General features: G+C 40.1%; 1 protein-coding gene across 1 annotated transcript in view; it reads left to right on the top strand.

Annotated features, from left to right (window-relative positions):
* Window positions 1-21,603, top strand: part of LOC308367485 (NACHT, LRR and PYD domains-containing protein 3-like) — a gene marked incomplete at both ends in the record, with an annotated part of 44,310 nt that overhangs the window by 5,449 nt on the left and 17,258 nt on the right. The window contains 3 exons of the mRNA XM_080841417.1: window positions 4,713-6,537; window positions 8,580-8,750; window positions 16,852-17,022. Of these exons, the coding sequence (XP_080697543.1) occupies window positions 4,713-6,537; window positions 8,580-8,750; window positions 16,852-17,022 (2,167 nt within the window). The remainder of the gene's footprint in view (window positions 1-4,712; window positions 6,538-8,579; window positions 8,751-16,851; window positions 17,023-21,603) is intronic.

Raw genomic sequence — 21,603 nt, 5'->3', positions numbered from 1 at the left:
TGGCCAGTGTAGGGTCTTCCTTTTCCAGCTGTAGGCAGACACCAGCTTGTCTATGTTGTTCACCACCTGCTTTTGTGGCATTATAATCCATGATGATCTCTGGTTTTTGATGCTCCAGGCCAGAGATGCACCCATCCATGTGCAGTGTACTCATGAGTACATTCTTGCGTTTCTTTGGCACATAGGATACCAGGGACGTGTCAGCTGTGTACACACATTTAAAAGAGTTGACAGGCCGGTTCTTTGTAGGCAGCAGTTGGGGTGGGAGCTCAGACCTGTTTTTCCTTATCGTTCCCACCATGGTCATCTCCTGTCCCAGCTTGTAGGATGTAAAAAAGATTTAGCATGTGATGTTGTGTCCACTGAGTCCCTGAGCCATGTCCAGGACAACTCTCATTCCTTGATTTTTCTCAGGGTGTCCTCATCAGGTTACCCTATGTAGACTTGTAAGTTCCAAGCCTATGAGGAAGTTGCATCACAGGCAGCCCAGATCTTTATACCATATTTTGCAGATGGTATATAATGTCTAAAGGGGCAGGGGCCCCTAAATGGCATCAGCGGCAGAAACACAAAACTCTTACTCTAACTTACTTACACACTCATTCAAACACACACACATACTTAGCCTACATACACACAAGGCCCACATACACACAAACACACATAAGCGTGCGCCCACACACAAAAAACACACACACACACACACAAACACACACACACACACACACTTGCAGCAGGCACATTCACATACACGTGCGGGCAAACACACACCCGCGCGCACACACAAACACACACACACACACACACACACACACACACACACACACACACACACACACACACACACACACACACACACACACACACACACACACACTCATACACACACACACTTACAGTAGATTCAGACAGGAGGTGAACAGACTTTAGGTACACAGGACCTACAATTTCCACACTTGTATTTGCCCCGGGTCCAGTGACCCGAACACCCTGTATGTAACACAAATGTTTAGGGGGGGGGGGGGGGTTACGGTGTGCGCTCAATGAAAATGTAGCCTGTTCTTCGCATAAAATGAGCCAATGCCAAGTCAGGAAACGGGCAGGAAAAACCACTGCAGACCCCTCGCTCCCCTGGCACAAACTATTAAAAGTGCTGGGGGGCTCCTCCTGAAGTCCACTGTCATCTCCACGGCTTTAAGCGTGTTCAGCTGTAGGTTGTTGCGACCGCACCACAGGGCCAGCTGTTCAACCTCCTGCCTGTATGCAGACTCATCATCATCACGGATAAGGCCGATGACTGATGTGTCGTCTACAAATTTTAGGAGTTTAACAGATGGGTCTCCTGAGGTGCAGTCGTTAGTGTAGAGTGAGGTGCACCAGTGTAGATTGACCGGGTGCTGGATGTTGTTTCACCCAGCTTCACCTGCTGCTTCCTGTCTATAAGGAAGTGTGTGATCCACTGACAGGTGGAGGCGGGCACAGTGAGCTGGGTGAGTTTGGTGAGGAGGACTTCTGGGATGATGGTGTTGAACGCCGAGCAGAAGTAGACAAACAGCATCCTTGCAAAGGTGAGTCGAGGTGTTGTAGGATGTAATGCAGCCCCATGTTGACTGCATCATCCACTGACCTGTTAGCCCGGTAGGCAAACTGCAGAGGGTCCAGCAGCGGGCCTTTGATGGCCTTCAGATGGGTCAACACCAGTCTTTCAAAGGACTTCATGACCACAGACGTCAAGGTGACGGGTCTGTAGTCATTCAGACCATTCTCTTTGCCACTTTGATCTCCTTAGTCAGTGTGCTTCTGGCCTGGTTGTATAGGATCCTGTCCCCAATCTTGAAGGCCTCCTCTTTGGCTTGACGAAGCTGCTTGAGCTTTGCTGTGAACCATGGTTTAGTGTTATTAACCCTCTAGATCCCATAGCGGCCGTCGACGGCCTTCTTGTATTCTCCCATAGCTGCCGTCGACGGCCGTAACTTTTAAAGACACAGTATTTATACTACAACATTAATATATGAAAAAATACAACATTAATATATGAAAAAATACCCCGCTAATGGATAGATTAACATCTTACTTTTATTTTGAAACCGGAAACTGGATATGCTGTCATTGGCTTTTTTTAAGTATTTGCTAATTTAACCTCGCTACTGACGGATCGCTTGAAGATTACAGTGTCTCTTGAGTAAAGGCTGGAAATCAGAGACGTCTACATCTGTTCTTCTCACTGGATGATACTGTATTTTTGTGCACCAATGACGACGACAAATCACGTTTGTATGACAGTAACGATCCTGTTTGAGAAGTCAAAAATAAAAAAACGTATTCAAATAGAAATATAAGTATCCTCCTGTTTATATCTGACTAGCTAGCTCGCCAGTAACGTCTTCGTATGGCAGTAACTGAGAAGTGTTGGTTTACAAATAGCACCAGCCTCATCGTATACATAGACAAAAGTCATAGCTAGATCAGTGATGTTTGAATAGATTGTAAACCCATGACACTTTTATTAGCAGAGATATGTAACATTTAATAATTGGTCTTTGAGGGACGTTCAGTAAAACTCATTTTCACTTTACCTCACTTGTGGAAATAGCGGTCAATTCGTGACTTTGCAACCTACGAAGGAAGCACCCGCGTCTGTGGGTGAGAGCTTTTATTTGCACAAATAAACGACGTGGGTAATCGGCTGTGTTTACTGGTTTTCAGAAGAAATGTCTTACAATTTGTATCGTCATCTCAATTTCCATGACCAGTTTGCCAGCTAACTTGCTAGCTATCTACATTGACTGAGGTAACGTTAGTCTGAGGAGTTCGCCTGGAGTTGGTTGATAGCCAGCTATTGACTCAGCATCATCACTTACTAAACTGATATATAACCCTAACCCTAGATAAATAACATGTATAAATAACATGTATAGTAAAAAAACTTCATCTCTACTAGTATTTCAAATCCCTCCTTTGTTTTGAGCTATAAGCTTATGGTAACAGCAGTAGCTACAATCAATAGCAAGGTCATCATTGAATATTGAAAACCTCATATTGAAATGGTATTCAGCAGATTATTCGACAGCCAACTAGTAATATGTTGTGATGTTAAATTTTAAGCTTGTACAGCTTTTATGATTTAGAAAAGCTAATCACAATGAAATCAGGACCGAGGTATAGGACATCAGTACTACAAAAATGTATAGTAGATGTGATATAGCTTGTCCGTATGTAGTAGGCCTACACACTGGGATATTGAGCTGATGTTGTGGCATAAAACAATTGTCATAAAAATGGATGAAACAATAAAGACTTCCACTGATGGCTATAATAGAATAATAATCCTACAATAATAGGATAGTTTTTTTTCTTTTATGTGTCAGGATGTCAGTTGTTCCACTTCATCTGAGGGTAGAGAAGTGAGTGAGGGTGCTGTGGCAGCAAAGAGAAGTGAGGACATGGGGGGAAAGGAACAGCGAGAGGTATCCATGAATTTTGGAAGTGGTCATTGACTGCATTTTGTATCTAAGCAATGGAAAAGTATCCCATTTAGTTAGTCTACTGCTGGATGTGTTAGGTGATTTGAGAAAGAGTACATGGTATTGAACCAAGTGTTAAAATGATTGGAAAAAACTGTAATGGTCTCACTTTCTGAAGCTTGTCACCAGAGTCTGCTATCCCTGGGTTTGAACAGGGTAGGTATCTGCTTAACTCCTCATACTTATTTCATGGCATTGGTGTCTGCCACATAGGACACTTGTAAGGCTGGATCAGATGAACAGTAGTCAAGAAAAGAGGGTATATGATGGATACCCATGAGGATATTTATCCTCACAAACACCTTCACCTCCTCCACAAATGTATTGCACCAGGATGCTTTTGAAGAGGCATAAAGTTAGGTGTTTTCCACCAAATTAGCAAAAATGTTGGTAATCTGTATGGTTAAGTAGTGTTAATATTTTAATATGTATTCATTTATGTACAAAATATATAACAAATACTAATTAAATACATTAAGAATATATTAAATATAATAACTACATCTGCTGAACGGTTCAAAACTTATGAATTTGAACTTTAGGGTGTATGTAATGATTTGTATTTTAATATTTGTAGAAGTCACTAATACATATTTGATATCATATAAACAAAAAATGTATGCCCTTTCAAACAAAACAAACCTGTAATTATAATTTTTCTTTTGTTTTGTAACTGTAACTGTTTGTTTACAGAATAACAAAAAATGAAGGAATTCTCTGTTTTTTTGTTCTAGAATTCTATTGGGTTATAGAGGGTTAAAGATGCGGTACGTTTTGGTGGACTTTATTCTGTTAGTCATTCAGTGGGATAATTCATAAATGTATTATTTTAATTTAGCTGACCAAATATTATGTTTTTTTTTACAACATCCGTACTATAACTAATGTTTTAAAGTAAGCTAGGTGTAGTCATGTAGATCCACAAATGACTCTGTAAATACTCACATGGCTCTGGATAGGAGAAAGATTCCCCATCCCTGCTCTAGATTATCAGACAGGGTATTAGAGTGTAGCTCTACATCACAAAATGTACGTATTTACCACCTTTTAAAGGAGCAAATGGATAATTGTGTCTGGAATGTCAATGATAATTTGGCTGAAGCAATCCCAAATGAAAATCAATATTGTTATTTGTCATACACATGCTACTAATTGGTTTCTTTGTTTATTTTTGTCCATGATAAAAAGCTGATGAAGTCCTGAGGAGAGTTAAAGGGAAGCATAAAGCCAGTCTGAAGAGGAGGTTTGAGAACATATCTGAATGCATCATCAAACCAGGAGCTGAGACACCCCTCAATAAAATCTACACAGAGCTCTACATCACAGGGGGAGAGAGTGAAGGGGTAAATAAGGAACATGAGGTTTGGCAGGTAGAGTCAGCATCCAGAGCACAAACCACAGAAGACACACCAATCAACTGCAACGAGATCTTCAAGCCCTTACCTGGACAGGAGAAGAACATCAGAACTGTGATGACCAAAGGTGTTGCTGGCATTGGAAAAACTGTTTCAGTGCAGAAGTTTATTCTTGATTGGATAGATGGGGTAGCCAATCAGAATGTAGACTTTATATTTCCCCTTCCTTTCCGTGAGCTGAATTTGGTCAGGAGTGATCAGTATAGTCTTCACAAGCTTCTGCTTGACTTCCATCCTGAACTGATGGAGCTGAGGGATGGTGAAGAATACAATGACTGTCAGGTTGTGTTCATCTTTGATGGATTAGATGAGAGTCGATTACCTCTGAATTTCCAACAGAACATGATATCTGATTGTAAACAAACATCATCAGTGGATGTTCTGATGACTAGCCTTATTCAGGGAAGTCTGCTTCACTCTGCACGCATCTGGATAACCTCAAGACCAGCAGCAGCCAGTCAAATTCCTGCTCAGTTCATCGATCAGGTGACAGAAGTACGAGGGTTCAATGACCCACAGAAGGAAGAGTACTTCAGGAAGAGAATCAGTGATGAGGGTCGGGCCAGAAGAATCATCTCACACATTAAGGCATCCAGGAGTCTCCACATCATGTGCCACATTCCAGTCTTCTGTTGGATTGCAGCCACTGTACTTCAGCAGATGCTGGACATCACTAAAGACATACCCAAAACTCTGACTGAGATGTTCATACACTTCTTACTCATCCAGACCAGAAGGAAGGATCAGAAGTATCAGAGTGGAACTGAGACAGATGAAGAGAAACTTCTAAAATCTCAGAAAGAAATTATACTGAAACTTGGTGAACTGGCTTTCAATAATCTAGAAAATGGCAATCTGATGTTTTATGACGAAGATCTGAAAGAGTGTGGCATTGATGTCAGTGAAGCCTCAGTGTACTCTGGCATGTGCACTGAGATCTTCAAGGAAGAATCTGTGTTTCACGAAAGGAGGGTCTACTGCTTTGTGCACCTGAGCATCCAGGAGTTTCTGGCAGCTGTGTTTGTGTTTCACTCTTATGTGAATGAGAATCTTGAGGCCCTGAAATCCCTCCTCAGTGAAGAACATAATCCCAGTCATTTTGTATCATCTCTTCAATCAGTGCTGCGCTTACAATCTCAAGATCATCTACTTAAGAGTGCAGTTGATAAGGCTTTGAAGAGCAGGAATGGACACCTGGATCTTTTCCTTCGCTTCCTTATGGGCATCTCTCTGGAGAGCAATCAGAGACTTTTGAAAGGTCTACTGAACCACAAACACAGCAGCTCAAAGAGCACCAAGGAAATATGTCAATACATTAAAAAGCTCAACAGGGATGATATCTCTCCTGAACGATGCATCAATCTTTTCCATTGCTTATTTGAAATGAACGATCATTCCATGCACAAAGAAATAAAAAAATATCTGGAGTCACCAAAGAACATCAAACAGAAATTGTCTCCTGCTCACTGTTCAGCACTGGCCCACATGCTTCTGATGTCTGAGGAGGTGCTGGATGAGTTTGACCTGAAGAAATACAACACATCAGATGAGGGACGCAGAAGATTACTCCCTGCTGTGAGATGCTGCAGAAAGGCACGGTGAGTTTCTGATAGAGATAATCTCTTATGAATAAACAGCTTCTTTTTTTCATTGTTATTCTTGACAATACATATATATACATATACTCTGGAAATATTAAGACAGTGACGCAACTAACATTATTTACACTACCAATTGATTTGAAATTAAATGCATATGTACTTATTGAAGAATGTCTATGTGATGAATATTGTTATGCCATGGTAACCGGCAGTGGATGAAACATTCATGTTTATGTGTCTGTCTCTGCATGTATCTGTGTCTGTGTCAATCTGTTAAAGTGTGAGTGTGTGTGTATTAGGTATACATCCAAATTAAAATGCAATATCGAGGAAAGAGCAAAAATAATGCGATGTAAACAAATATTAATCCTCCCCGAGCATACTCATTATTATTCGAAAAATGATGTCAGCTTATTGACGTGTGAGTCAGCCAGTATATTCATTAAAATGGTTCATATCTTAGTGGATGTCCAAAAGAAAAAAAAAATGTCTATCCTGTTTTCAGCGTATACTTTGATTTCACAAAGCAGTTGTTTCCTTTACAACATATTATAGAACATCTTTTCCACTGTTGCATTGACATTTGATTGAATAGTAATCATTAGCTATCATCATTTTTAGCAGCATTTTTCAATTTCCACCATTTACATTGCCAATGAATATAAGCCGGGATGGAACCATTAGAACAAACACAATTTACTAAAATGAATGTATCTTCCTTTATAAACCACATCAACTCAACGGTCTTCTTTCTGAATACAAATACAGATACAGATGCAGATAATGATGTCTGTTTACACCACTAGTGTGTAGTTATAGTCTTCACATGAATGAACTGTGTAGTGGCATGGCAGGGGTTGAAGCTCGTAATGGAACAGTATTTTATTGTGAGGAACCGGGCAATCACCCCACGTTGTTTTGGGAGGTGGCGATTGGACTGGGTGGTGTAGTTGGGAGGAAGGGTGCCTTTCTTATACAAATATATTTTAATATATATATATATATATGTATGTATATTTAAATGTTGTATCCACCCCGAAACATATATGTACAACAATCAAACATATAATCAAAAACACACCGACGGCTGCACTTAAAGTGCTACAGACACTAGGGAGAACTAGGCACAGATCCATTCTTCACTGATTCACTAATCACAAGTTCACTAGGAACTCATTAAATACAGAGGTTCACTAGGAACATATTCGCAACTCACAGGTAAGTTATAATTCCACTTAGCCCCATCAGAAAAGCAGCCAGTTGGGTTTAATTGAACCAATGTGGTCTCCCGGGTCCAGTCACTATGGCGGGGGAGCCCGGATCCAACCATTGTGACGGTGGAGTCCACCCCACACCAGGGCCAAACTCCTCTTGAGTCACAGTGAGAAGGGGAGGAAATTTCACTTTCTCACAGTCATGAATGTCATATTAAATATAGAAGTTAATTTCTAAAACCCAACCAAATTGGTGGAGAAAAACTAAAGTATTGTACACATGAATGAAATATAATAATTAAATATACTGTATATTTAATGAATAAGAAATATTATAATAAATAAGAAATATATCGCTATATCGATTTTGCATTTCAGAGGTATATTCTTTTCATTTCAGAGTAATATTATTTTCTTTTGTCACAATGGTTTGCAGACTTGCTGAATGCACACTCACAGATAAGTCCTGTGGAATTGTGGCTACAGTTCTACAGTCACCAAACTCCCTGATAGAGCTGGACCTGTGTAACAATGACCTGGGAGATTCTGGAGTTCAGATTCTCTCTAACGGACTGTCTAGTCCCCACTGCAAACTGCAGGCATTAAGGTTGGTATTATATGTGTTTTTATTGTCAATAATACAAGGGGTCTGTGAGAACGGTGGCAATATAGGGGTTGACCCTGTTTATGTATTAGTAGGCCATAACTGTCAGGTGAAATGTAACAGTGCATTCCGAAATCTAAGGGAAAACTCAACACCACTTCAACTAGAATGCTTTTTTCATATCAGAGTAATATTTTGTCTTTTGTCACAATGTTTTGCAGACTGGCTAAATGCACACTCACAGATACGTCCTGTGGCACTTTGGCTACTGTTCTACAGTCACCGAACTCCCTGACAGAGCTAGACCTGAGTTATGATGATCTGGGAGATTCTGGAATTCAGCTTCTCTCCAATGGACTGTCTAGTCCCCACTGCAAACTGCAGACTCTAAGGTTGGTGTTATACATTACTGTAATGCAATTCCTGATTCGTTATGTATTAAGAAATGAAAAGGTAAACTCCATTTCAATTGTTTGCTTCCACCTGTCATTATATTGATTTCTCAGGATACCTGAATGAAGGCAATAATTCATTTTTCACTTCAGAGTAAAATGTTGACTGGTCGCAATGTTTGCTGAATACACACGTAACAAATAAGTCCTGTTTTTTTTTCATCCCTCCAACTCCTAAAATGGAAGATGATAGACTATGAGAAATTATGCATTTCAAGTTTAGTCAGGACCACTTTCGTCTAGTTATAATTTACAGTTCATTAGAGTGTTAAGAAGGAAACAACAATAATCTTTGGCAGTTTGGCAGGGTTTCTGCTCATCATAGCAGTATCAGTATATCATACAGCGGCTTGAACCGCCCAAACAACCATCTGCCAAAGGTGGTAAGTGGAATAATAATGAAAAGGATACAGTACCGTGCACTCAACAGGATACTGTACCGTGCACTCACATTGCCCATTTGAAAGTACTAATTAGCAAAACTAGACAGCAAACCTAGGACCTAGGTTGAATACAAGTTACAAACGGATGTAGCTGGAGAACTGGACAGTGACTTCAGATCAGGCGTAGCTTATATGGGCCATTCTACCAAATTCGTGTAATATGCAGTCCCTCAACAATAAAAACTATTTACAAAACAATTAGGTATTTAGGCATAGATATTTAATTAGAAAATGTTATGGTCTATATAAACCCAATGCATTACATGAGATAGTGATAAGCTAAATATATACAAAATCATCATTTATAGGGTACTTTCTATTGGGAAGTAGCTGTCCCCAACCCTGACATCTAAATTTCAATGCCTTTAAATAACACTTTTCAATTTTTTTAGATTTTTTTCAATGATTTAATTTCAAAGATCTTTATGATTGGGTTGAAACAGAACTTGGAATATTTAGATTTATTGTGGGTTTAATTTTTAAATCAATTTACTATACTCAAAAAATCATGTCCCTAGTTTTCATGTCACTACCGAAACACAAGAGTTTTAGTCCATTGGCTGAGCCTGTGTTTTAGCCACCACCCTGCATTTTTGACCATGCAGTGACACTGCATCCCTGTCCCTCATGGTTGAATGGTAAGTAGCTAAATCCCATAGTTTTTATATAAATGTGTTCCAAAGTCTGAAAATCGACGTGTAACCTTAAGAATTGTCACTACCGAAACGCATGTTTTCTTCAATTAAGTAAACCTTTTGGGGTTTCATGGAAAATCTTATGTTTGTATGTGTGTTCACCTCTTCAAAGATGTGTTTGCAAGCCGTGTGCTTGCTAGAATTCTTTATTTATGCTTAAAGTTAGCTAGAATTGTCACTACCGAAACGGTCACTACCGAAACATATGGTAGTGACCAGATGATTTCGGTAGTGACAAAATTAAATGGTAAGTAGTTCAATCCCATCATTTTTAAATAAATGTGTTGTGTGGACTAAAGGGCGGCCCAGAGCACCTTTTGGATGATTTTGGGAGAGAAATGAACATCCATCCAACAGTGCAGTCACTACCGAAACAGTGCAGTCACTACCGAAACAAATAAATTGAACTTGAAAATTTGGTAAAAAATCAATTTCTATGGATTTCAATTTCTATGGATTTTTTTTTGGAAGAGGAAAAACATTCCAACACATTCTGAAAATACCATATAAAACTTGACTGTTCTTTTACTAAATATGTGTACTTTAGATATGGTACAATATACATAGGGACAAAGTTTTGGGAATAAACCATAAAAAAATTCAAAATGTATCCGACATGACTTTGCATCAATTCGGTAGAATGGCCCATATATGTCCTGCATATGGAACAAGAGAAGCAATGGAAGAGGCAGCGATAAAGTGACACGATTAAAGGTAGAGCAAAAGGCAGCTCACCATTAGGTAGAATTCTCCCTGTATATATACACCTGCAAAAAGGTTCCCTTTCAGTCAGAAAGATAGTGTAGGAAGAGGGGATGCCCCTACATAGACTAACAGAGAGGCGTTGCCCCTCAAAGAGAGAAATACTGTAGTGTAAGTAGAGGTGCTGCCCCTTGAAAGGAGAGATTGTGTGAGTAGAGACATTGCCCCTACATAGACCAGCATGGAGAGAAGTGGGTAGAGGGGCTGCCCCTACATAGACCAGCGTGGAGAAAAGTGGGTAGAGGGGCTGCACCTACATAGACCATCGTGGAGAGAAGTGGGTAGAGGGGCTGCACCTACATAGACCATCGTGGAGAGAAGGAATTAATACAGGCGCTGCCCCGATGTGGAGGTAAGTAGCAAGTTGTGGTGCTGCTGTTGCGTAGACCAGAGAGAGGTGCTGTGTGGTGCTGCTGTTGCGTAGACCATAGAGAGGTGCTGCTCCTCAAATGGAGAGATATTGTAGGAAAGGGGCTCTGCCCCTATACAGAGGGGTTGAGCGAATAATCGAACTTCAAATATAGCAGCAAGTGGTGATAAAGGGCCCTCACACCTGCGGTCTACAACCCATGACATTCTGTCATTAAACAGTACACTCACATCTGATGCTCAAAGTATCAGTCATTGGAAGAACTATTTTACAGTTTACAGATGGTGGCGCTGTAACAGACACACTGTTGACATACAGATGGCATTTTGCTCAGTTTGTAAATAATTCTGCATACCGTAAATCCTCAAATTGTGGCCGGGGCTGTTATTTACTTAAGCTGCAGAGCGCACCGGCCTTTGTTTGGGGCAGGCTTGTATTAGGGGCAGGCCTTTATTTCTTACTTATCTTCTGTCATAGAATTGTATTATTTAAATCAAATAATGGGCATTATTAAAGTAGGCTCATAGCATTCATTGCACATGCCTTCAACACTTCCTGCACACTGCATAACGCTTTATGTGCAGTGTCAACATAATAATAAACATCAAAGTTATGGTCTCCACTGTCAGTCACGGAGGCAAAGATTTCCAAAGCTTTGTTTTTAATCATTTTCTAGACACTCTTTTATACTTATGGCGAACTGAAAAAAATCCATTCGACAAGGCTGGTTTCCATATCCAGGCTAACTTTCTTTCTACCTCCACCTGCTAGTCAGGCTCTGGTATTTTTGGCTGCATTCAGCTGATTCTTTTGCTTCTGCCAGTATCAAATTCGTCTCGAGTCAATGTCAAACTGCTTCGCAGCTTTTTCTCCCGAATATTCTTCAGCATACACCATCTCTTAGTCTACTGCTTTATGATCCCTTCTGGAAAAATTAACCTAGCCAACTAAAGCGTTACAGATAAACAACAGTAGGCTACGATACGTGCATTTAGGCGAAACAATAACAAATTGCCAGACGCGCCTTCGTGACCAATAACAAATTCGCCTAGTAGTCCTACGTGGGAAAATAAATGTTTGTATTGCAAACAGCCCATGAAATTAGCCAACTACATTACACATGAGGAGATCATGTATTTATGAAATGCATTCAATTAAATTGTGATGTCTACTTTGTGCCGATGGACTGATGCTGGTAGGCTAGAGTAAAATAGGCTACTTTATTTTACCCCCGGCTTGTATTCGGGGCTCAGCCTTTATTTGTCAGTATCGAACACCCTCCCGTCTACTATCTGAAGCACGGCGTCTAATTGAATCCTCCATCATTTGATGCATCATGCATAACTATCACACCTGTTTTGTGCTTTATGTACTTCATTAATTACATCATCTCATATAACTTTAGATTTTTAAATTATTAGAGGTATCACTTTGATGTGTATGGAAGGCATTATTTTAAGGAGAACACAGCTGTGGGACTGAAAACAGATCAATTTAGCAACTGAAAGAGGATGATGGATGTATGGGAAATAATGGATTTTGAAGAAGCATTCCGGATCAATTGCTGTTCGCTAACGATATGCTAGCGGCTAAAACTAACAAAATCTCTTGAAATTTGCTGACTTTGACATTATGACAAACTAGTTACTCAACAACTGTCCTAACACAGTCAAACATCAAGCAAGTGCAACACAAGACAAAGCAAGACGGCAAATAAGCTACTTACTAGTTCGACAGACAGTAGAAAGCCGGGCGGCGTAAGGCAATCCTACATTTAGCAGTTATATGCCCAGTTATATGCCCATTGACCCTGGTATGGCAATGGCACGGAGGCGATTGTCCATATTAAAAGTTATTGACATTGTAGCGCCCCAATTTTTTTCAAGCTGTTATTTTAAGGTTAAACTGCTTATTCTAACGTTTATCCTGAAGTATAATTGTTGAATTGAGATTTAAAAATTATAATTGAAAAACATCGCAAAAATTGAGATGAACTCAATATTAAGGCAATAAACTCATTATTAAGTAGTACAGTTAAGCTTATAATAACCATGACAAAATAACAGTGGAGTTACTGTTGACATCACCTTTTTTTTGTAAATGTACCAGAGAACATCTTGCCCTACCTACATCACTATGGGGTGTGAAATTACATTTTCTTTCGACTGGTTCAATCTGTATCTAAGAATTTACTGTCGTTGACTTTTAAGATGACTTATCTCTGTCTCTCTTTTTCTCTCTCTCGCGCGCTGTTTGTCCGTCTCTGTCTCTCAGGCTCTGTAACTGTCAGATCTCAAATGATGGTTATGTTTGTCTGGCTCTCACACTGATGGTAAACCCCTCCTGTGTGAAAGAATTGGATGTGAGAAACAACCATCCTGGAGAATCAGCACAGGAGCTGTTATCTTCTAAACTTGAGGATCCTCATCGTAAAGTTAAAGCACTTAAGTATGTACTCCATCAATACAGAACCATCTAGTTCCACTCCTGGATTAACACCTAAAGTTATCTTTTTTTTTTTTTTTTTTTAGAAAGTTGCATTCACCTCAGAGAATGAAAATACAATAATATTCATTAGGCTAACTCCTATTTTCTCGAGGCTGAATAGATAATTTGATTGTTAGATACTGAAAAGAAAACAAATAAATAGCAATTTAAAACACCTTAAGAAAGATATCGCTTATTTTGCATTTCCGAGTAATATTGTTTTCTTTTGTCACAATGTTTTGCAGACTTGCTGAATGCACTCTCACAGAGAAGTCTTGTGGAATTGTGGCTACTGTTCTACAGTCACCAAACTCCCTGACAGAGCTGGACCTGTGTAACAATGACCTGGGGGATTCTGTAATTCAGCTTCTCTCTAACGGACTGTCTAGTCCCCACTGCAAACTGCAGACTTTAGGGTTAGTTTATACATGTCTTTAATGTCATTGGTTATCAGCATCCCTTTTAATCTGCTTTCCTTCACAGTAGATTCTAACAAAATGTCAGGCTATTCAGATATCTCTACAATTGATGGGATCATATGCAAGACTGATAACAGTGTTAGGGCTGTGAAAATTAAGTGGTTATTTGATACTGTTTTCACAAATCAGTATGGGTCTGTAACAGCTGATTATATACGATCTGATGTGGACTTTCATTAATCAGATGGGTTACCTTGAAGCAATTATAATAGGCTAGACAGTTTACAGGTTAAGTAGAGCACTTTAGGTGATCTCTTATCATAAAAGGTGATTTTATATTTTTACATTTTAATTTAAGTTTGACTTTTAAGGGTAGGTTAAGTCTGCCCTTTGTCAAAGGCTTCACACATAGAGTGGTCACTGATCTGGACTGATACGTGGATTTCTTGGATCTATCTACTAATCTAAACTCCTCAAAAAAAGTTCGGAAACGTTTCTTCAGTCCATTATCCATCCCCTTTAATAATACCAATTGGTATTGTATTGTATATCGTTGGAAAGCCTGATTAGTCACCTTTACAACGAGGTACAACTTGTAAGGATCGTGCATTCGTGGAATGAGCAACACAGCTAACCGTGTGGGTAGCGGCCCACATTTTTTTCCCAAAATCCCCTGCAATATTCTTCCGTTGGTATTCACTCTTGTTTTGAGTTGCTTGGTGGATTGGATGATTCTCCCACAGTATTAAGGAAAAAACAACACATTTTGACCATTTTTACACTTTATTCATTTTGCACTGTTAGGGACCTCAGTAGCATGTGGAAGATCCATACGCAGTCACAACAGCTTGGCACCTACTGTGGGATGGCATCCCATTCCTGAACCAGAATTTGTAGCAAGTCAGCCAACATGATTGTGTTGGTCAATCTGGCACGCACAGCACGCCCAAGCTGATCCCACAAGTATTTCATTGGGTTGAGGTCTGGACTCACGGCAGACCTTTCCATCCTCTCCACTCCCAAGTTCTAAATTCCAACAGAAAAATATTGCAGGGGATTTTGGCAAACATTTTTGGGCTGCTACCCACACGTTTAGCTGTGTTGCTCATTCCACGAATGCACGATCCGCATGCTACTGAGGTCCCTGACAGTGTAAAATGAATAAAGTGTAAAAATTGTCAATATGTGTTGTTTTTTCCTTAATACTGTGGGAGAATCATCCTGTTTTGCAGACTTGCTGAATGCACCCTCACATATAGGTCCTGTGGAATTTTGGCTACTGTTCTACAGTCACCAAACTCCCTGACAGAGTTGGACCTGAGTAACAATTACCTAGGAGATTCTGGAATTCAGCTTTTCTCTAACGGACTGTCTAGTCCCCACTGCAAACTGCAGACATTAAGGTTGGTGTTATACATGTCTTTATGGTCATGAATGTCCTGATTATCTATGTAGCACATATCTATGATTTATATTGTTGTATAAGCGTAGTGATAACCACACTTCATTAACGCTGCAGACTTTAACAGTTTATATGTTTGTTTGCTTCCCTTCACATAAGATTCAAACTCAATTTCCACCTGTTAATTTCGTGTCCCTCCTCCCTTTAAGAGTAAAATAAAGGCTGATGGATTTTGAATTAATTAATTTAAAACAATTTGATGTGAAAAATATAGGAAAGAATTATTAAGTATTACAGTTAAGATTGTCTGAAGAATTTTTTTTGTCATATTCAGCGAACTGCTGCACTCAAAATATATGCTCCAGTTTTTGTGCGCAGTCCTGGTTCTGTAAATGTGTTATAAACATTGTTGATCTGATCGAACCAAGCTCTATTCCGGGCAATTAACACATTGCCTCAGGAGCATGGAAGGGAGGAGTATAAAATGATTGGAAGTTGATCTAAATTATCAATAATAATGGTAAAAATTGTGGACCTTTATTTTACTTTTCACTGCAGAAAGGGAATGAATGGGTTCCTTTAGGCATTCAGTCATTAAGAATGTTGTAATTAATCAGAAGTTAATATAAAAATAGCACTAACTTTTGAGTTGATTTTATCTTACCTGATCTACAAAAAGGCCTGTAGCCTGACTCTCAGTGAGGCCTATTGTGAAAAAGAATGTAGGTGTAAGTATCTGGTGAAGTGTATCTATGTGGTGAATAGTGGGGGGGGGGGGGGGGGTGGTATTAAAAGAGAGAGATGAAAAGAACAGTATGAGAAATATTTTTCATAATTAGTAATATGCTAATATTAAATATTAAATCAAGCTGATGTCGGAAAGCACAACTAATGTATTGCATAGAAAATGCAATATTTGCTAGAATCTACATAACTTCAGGTATAAACCACACCCTTCTATCTGATTGGTCGTTGGTTGAACAGATGCAGATAATGCCGTCTCTCTACACCACTAGTGTGTGCACATGAATAAACAGTGTAATGGCATGACAGGGGTTAAAGCTCTTCATGTAACAGTATATGTCATGAATGTCATGTTAAAGTTCATTTTTAGAACTTAAGGATTTGATGGGAAAAAAACTAAAGTAGTGTACACATCAATGAACTGAGACCTGGTGAGTTGTGTGCTACTCCTTTTTGCAGGCTGCTGTAGACATTAATATGAGGGAAATGTGAGGACTGTGGCAGTATAGGGGTAGACCATGTTTGTGTATTAGTATGCCATTCCTGTCATGTCAAATGTAGCAACTTATTAAGAAATATAAGGGGAAATTCAGCATCACTTCAACTGGAATTAATTCCTATAACCTTTCATTATACTGATTTTCAGGACACCTTCAGAAAGGCATTGTTTTTCTATAATTTCAGAGAAATATTTTGTCTTTTGTCACTATGTTTTGCAGACTTGCTGAATGCACACTCACAGATATGTCCTGTGGAATTGTTGCTACTGTTCTACAGTCACCAAACTCCCTGACAGAGCTGGACCTGAGTAAGAATGACCTGGGAGATTCTGGAATTCAGCTTCTCTCTAACGGACTGTCTAGTCCCCACTGCAAACTGCAGACATTAAGGTTGGTCTTATACATGTCCTTATTGTCATGAATTTTCTGATTATTTATGTAGCCCTTAACTATGATCTATATTGTTACATAAGCATAGTACATCGCTTTGGATAAAAGGGTCTAAATGTCAAATGTATTGATAACCAGACTCTGCTATTGTTGCAGACTTCTGCAAGTAGAGGATGATGGATGTATTGGAAATTATGGATTTTGGAATACAAAATGTGTTTTGTTTTAACGTAACTTCTGCTATAAACCATGCTCACTCCCAGTTTTCTATCAGAATACAGATTCAAAGACAGACAATGCTGTTGGTTGAACAGGTACAGATACAGATACATATGGAGATATTGATGTCTCTGTACACCTCTAGTGTGTAGTTGTAGTCAGATGTGGCTCCTGAATTTTTTTCTATGTGGGGGGCAATTTTTTTGATAATTATTAAGGCGACCCATTCAGTAGGTACATTAAGCAAGACAATTTTATCAATTAGCTGATTCATTTATACACTAATGCCTTTTTGTCCACTAGATGGCAGCACACAACATAAATATTTCCCCTCCAGCTACATAGAGTGGCTAGTTACAGGTGGAAAGCTATGGAAGAAAGTTGCATCCAGGAGCCTTCATAAGCAAAAATGATGCGGCTCCACAATAATTGATCCCACCTATTCATTATTCACTTAACTCAAATGATGTATGATGAAACATAGCTTAACCTGTTTGGGTGCAAGTGACGCTAAAAGTATCGGCTGCGATCACTTTGCTGGTACATTTTTACAGCAACGTAGCGACGAAAATAAAAAACATTTTACCAAAAACTGTTTGATTATCAATTAAGCAGTAATACTGCCAAAAGCACCCGTAATATGAAATACCTGTGTCCAACGGTTTACTAGAAAAACCTTGTTATTTGTAACAGGATATGCCCACTGCATGTCAGAGATTTTATGCCTCTTCAAACTAATTGTCCATTTAAACATGCTATCTTTGCCAAAATGTATTTTTTTTTACATGAACAAATCGCTAACTATCCAAACAACTAAATAATGATACTGGACAGTTTAACTGAGGGGTTTATCATGGTTTATTTATGTACTACATCATAGCAAAAAACGTGCATCTTTTTCCCTTACAATACAACTTCAAACTTCACTGTTTTTTCGCGGGCACGACAAATATTTTTTTTTCTAAAACATACCTTTATAATTAAAGCCATATGTCTCTTCCAAGGAACTATGTGGTTATTTTTTGCCACAGTACAGTTTATCCATCGTTCTAGGATAGGTTTCATGAGAAATGCACACAAACAATTCATTTCCTGTAACAGTTGGCGATTTACAAAGATGCATTTTCCGCCAATCCAGGCACTATAAAGTAATTGACAGCTATTTTATCCAATAGTACACATTCTTAGGTTTACAATGATACGCCCATTGTCTGTTTTTGAATGATGTAGGGGTCTGATTGGACAATGCGTAATGTCTCGGTGCATGATTTATGAGCCCTGCGCCACAGGCAGCGACCATTACGCTTCGACCAGCTGTGTAAACACCTGCCTCTGAGCTGTTTTTTGAGACAACTGCCACTCGTTTCTGCTTTTTTGTGACAATTACTGTTGGGAAATGAAGTCCTTTACACGTGAAGAAGTACTACAGCTGCTGTTCAATGACGAGGAGGAATCTGAAATTGAAGAAACCGAGAAAGATTTCTCAGGAAGAGAAAGTTCAGATTCATCGGATGACATGTAAGTACATATCAACAGTTATGTTTGTGAATTATATACTTATGCTATGAGCATGCGTTTCGGTATGTTTCCACGATATTATTACCATGTATTATCTGACTAAAAGATTCTCTTTGGCTCACGCTACATAAAAAAAAAATTGATGCGTTATTTTCAGGCGCGCACTGATGCTTTATATTGCATACTTTATATATTTATATTGTATCTGCTGTTCTAATCGGTTTTAATGGTTAATCATTATTGTGTGAGTATAGAAATAAATTATATACAGTGTGTTTATGTTCCAAGATATACCGAGCATGTATGTTCCCTAAAGTGCGGAATGTTATTTTATGACTAAATCCTGCTATCTGGCTCACGTTAGATACGTGAAAGTGGATGCATTATTTTCAGCGCGCATTGGTTGCTTTAGTTTAATTTTTCTAATTTGATTGTAGTGATCAGTTATTCTTGTGTGAATGTAGAAATATAAGATATGTTCTTGCAACTAAATATACACTCGCTATGTAATACTAGCACCACAACTGCAACATTAGCACCTGTTGCAGGCCTTTTGTCTCTGTGGTCTCAGCCTCCCCACTCTAGAGCTCCCCAATCGACTGCAAAATTAGCACCTGTTCAACCATGATGCAGGCCTTTTGTCTCTGTGGTCTCAGCCTCCCCACTTTAGAGTACCCCCATCATTCCCTTCATTACCTTCAACATTAGCAGCTATTCATTCATGATGCAGGCCCTTGTCTCTCTAATCTTGCCTATTCAGTAATCTATATGTTGATTTTTTTTGCTGGGTTGTTTTTGTAACACTTTGCAATTGACTTCATTCTCCCAGAGATGTCCCTGCAGAAGATGACCCTTCAGACCTGCCAGGGCCCTCATGCCCTCCTCCAGTGAAGAGGAAAAGGACCACAAGGCGTGTGAAGACAGCCACCAAGAAGACAACACCCACACCATTACTGCCTGCAGAGGATGTTGCTTCAGACCTGCCAGGGCCCTCATGCCCTCCTCCAGTGAAGAGGAAAAGGACCACAAGGCGTGAGAAGACAACACCAACACCATTGCTGCCTGCAAAGGATGCAGAGGATGACCCACTGTTGGACAGGTGGCATGATGGTTCTGAGGAGGATGTGTGCCCCCCACAGTTTCCATTCTGCCCTAAGAGGACACCTGGACCGCAGCTGGATTTCCAGAAGTCTTACAGCCCCCATGACATTTTCAAGCTGTTTTTCACACCCAGTGTCACTCAAACTCTGTGCACCAACACCAACAAATACGCTGCCCGGAAGCGTGCGCGTGGTGCAAAGACGCAGTGGAAAGACGTGACACCAGCTGAGATGTACCGATTCTTGAGCCTTGTTGTGTATCTCGGCCTGACCAGGGTGACCGCTGCAAGGGACCTGTGGAGGAAGGATCACCTTTCCAGGTTTCCCTTTCCTGGAGAAGTCATGAAAAGCTACAGATTCATTGCCATCAGTGCAAACTTTCATATGAGTGACCCAGTTACTGATGTACTGAATGAGCGCCGCCTTGGTCAGCCTGGACATGATGGCCTTTTCCGCCTGAAGCCTCTCCATGATGACATCCTCACGGCCTGCAGGGCACACTACCACCCACGCAAGAACCTGTCTGTTGATGAACGGATGGTACCCACAAAAGCAAGGATCGGCATGAAGCAGTATTTGAAGGACAAGCCAACGAAGTGGGGCTACACGCTGTTTGAGTTTTGATGCGGTTGTCGACTTGCTCAAGGTGCCCCATCTTGGCACTGGGTACAATGTGTATGTTGACAATTACTACACCAGTGCCAAGCTTTTCAACCACCTTCTCAAGATGCGCTTTGGGGCCTGTGGGACCATCCGGGAGAACCGGCTGGGGTTTCCCAAAACACAGGCCAATGCAATGGACAAAAAGACGAAGCGAGGGGGAATTCGCTGGATCCGCAAGGGCTCCCTGCTGTATGTGAAGTGGAAAGACACGCGTGACGTTGCCATGCTTTCCACAATCAACAAGGCATACAGTGGGGAGTCTGTGCAACGGTGTGTCCGTCACCCTCAAACTGGCTGGTCCAAGAAGGAGTTTCCTGTGCCTGACCCAATCAAGTGCTACAATTAGTACATGGGTGGAGTGGACCTCTCTGATGCCCTGATAAAGTACTTCACTGTGACCCGGAGGACAAGCTGTTGGGGGAGTCATGGCTTCTAATGCAGCTGTTGGGCGTGCCATGGCTTCAAAGGCAGCTGTTGGACGAGCCACGTCTTCTGAAGCATCAGCTGTTGGGCGAGCCACGGCTTCTGTGCCACCAGAGCCACAGACACTGTGTGTCCCAGAACTTGTGTGTGAACTCTCCGATGATCCTACCCTGAAAGCCACCAAGGGGAGGAGGAGGTGCAAAATCTGCGAAAACCTCACTATGTGGCTATATAGGGCTTGTCAAGTGCCCCTGTGCATAATCCCAGGGCGCTGTTGCTACGCATTGTGGCATGATGCCAAAAGCAGCCAGCGTGTCTGATTTTTTATTTTTATACATACATTTTTGTAAATAATTATTTGTTCTGTGTTCCTATTTGTAAAAACTACACCTCAGACAAGTACAAAGCACAAAAACATTCATGATAATGTGAAAATTTCCTTCTAAATGGATTTGGTTAGGTTTGGGTACATTTTGGATAGGGTATAGGCAATCATGTTTATTCTCACAAAAAAATACAAAACAATGGATTATATTACACTGGAATTAATTTAAATTGGTTTGCTGAACTACAGATGACAAAAAAAAGTTTAAATTCTTGATATATAGTGACCTTTGTATTTGGTGATTTGGAGAGGTCAAGAGACACTTGGAGAGGT

This window comes from Sprattus sprattus, assembly GCF_963457725.1.
Source record: "Sprattus sprattus genome assembly, chromosome: 1".
Taxonomy (NCBI): domain Eukaryota; kingdom Metazoa; phylum Chordata; class Actinopteri; order Clupeiformes; family Clupeidae; genus Sprattus; species Sprattus sprattus.
The sequence above is the reverse complement of the archived record's forward strand: the minus strand, read 5'-3'. Positions and strand labels throughout refer to the sequence as shown.